This window comes from Buceros rhinoceros, unplaced genomic scaffold (assembly GCF_000710305.1).
Source record: "Buceros rhinoceros silvestris isolate BGI_N320 unplaced genomic scaffold, ASM71030v1 scaffold33470, whole genome shotgun sequence".
Taxonomy (NCBI): Eukaryota; Metazoa; Chordata; class Aves; order Bucerotiformes; family Bucerotidae; genus Buceros; species Buceros rhinoceros.
Window position 1 is genome coordinate 4,416 of NW_010388392.1, and position 874 is coordinate 5,289.

General features: G+C 56.1%; 1 protein-coding gene across 1 annotated transcript in view; it reads left to right on the top strand.

Annotated features, from left to right (window-relative positions):
* Nucleotides 1–520, top strand: part of HERPUD1 (homocysteine-inducible, endoplasmic reticulum stress-inducible, ubiquitin-like domain member 1) — a gene marked incomplete at its 5' end in the record, with an annotated part of 4,915 nt that extends 4,395 nt beyond the window's left edge. Inside the window, one exon of the mRNA XM_010145786.1 lies at nucleotides 353–520. Within this exon, the coding sequence (XP_010144088.1) occupies nucleotides 353–520 (168 nt within the window). The remainder of the gene's footprint in view (nucleotides 1–352) is intronic.
* Nucleotides 521–874: the final 354 nt, after the last annotated feature.

Here is an 874-nt window from a genome sequence, read left to right on the forward strand (position 1 = left end):
CAGGCTGGGCAGTTCTGTAGCTGCAGACGGGGTTTACAGGGCACGAGCGACCCGAGCCCTGCGCTTCCAGCTGACCCCTCTGGTGATGTCAGGGAGGAGCTGAGTGGTTGTAGACACGTGGGGTTCGTGTGCTTCACCTCTCTCCTAACAGAGGTGTGTTCTTGGACGCACAGCGTGAGTGAACCAGTGATGCCAGTGAGCAGCCTGGTTTCCTTGGCTCTGGGGCTGTCGGGGGTGGGGTCTGCCAGCTCTTCACAGCCTGACAGTGGCATCAGAACAGGCTGTTTGAACCCGGTTCTGCGAGGGCATTTCTGAAACGATCTCACCCACCAAACATCCTTTGTTTTGGCAGGGGGGAAATGCAGGCAGAGCAGGCGAACCCGAGGCCTCTCCTGAGGAGGGACAAGTTTCACAGGACCTGCAGCAGCGCAACCCTTCCTTTGTGAGCACAGCGTGGGTGTTTTTCAAGACCTTCTTTGCATCCCTCCTGCCAGAAGGGGCTGGAGCGACCCGCAACTGACTTGTCCGCAGTCTGCTTCTCTGAAACCACGATGGCTTTAGTCTACCTGGGCAAGTTGACACCAGCTCCGAACCAGGACTGGAGGTGGTCTGTGCTTCCTCCACTTCCACTGACCAAGCAAGCAGAGCTGCAAGAGGCCTTAAGTCGCTGCAGCCTAGAGATGAAGATGCTCGCCCTCGTTCCAAAACTTCTGTTCTGTGGCGTTTCTCCAGTCCCGGTGCGGCGGCTCGGCGCTGAAAACCTGTGCAGTAGATGCGCAGGCGCTAGGCAGGCACGCAGAAATGTTAGAGAAGCAAATTGCTTCTTGTGAGCAATATGTGATTCCTGTTGGAATATTCCAGATGCTTATTTAAA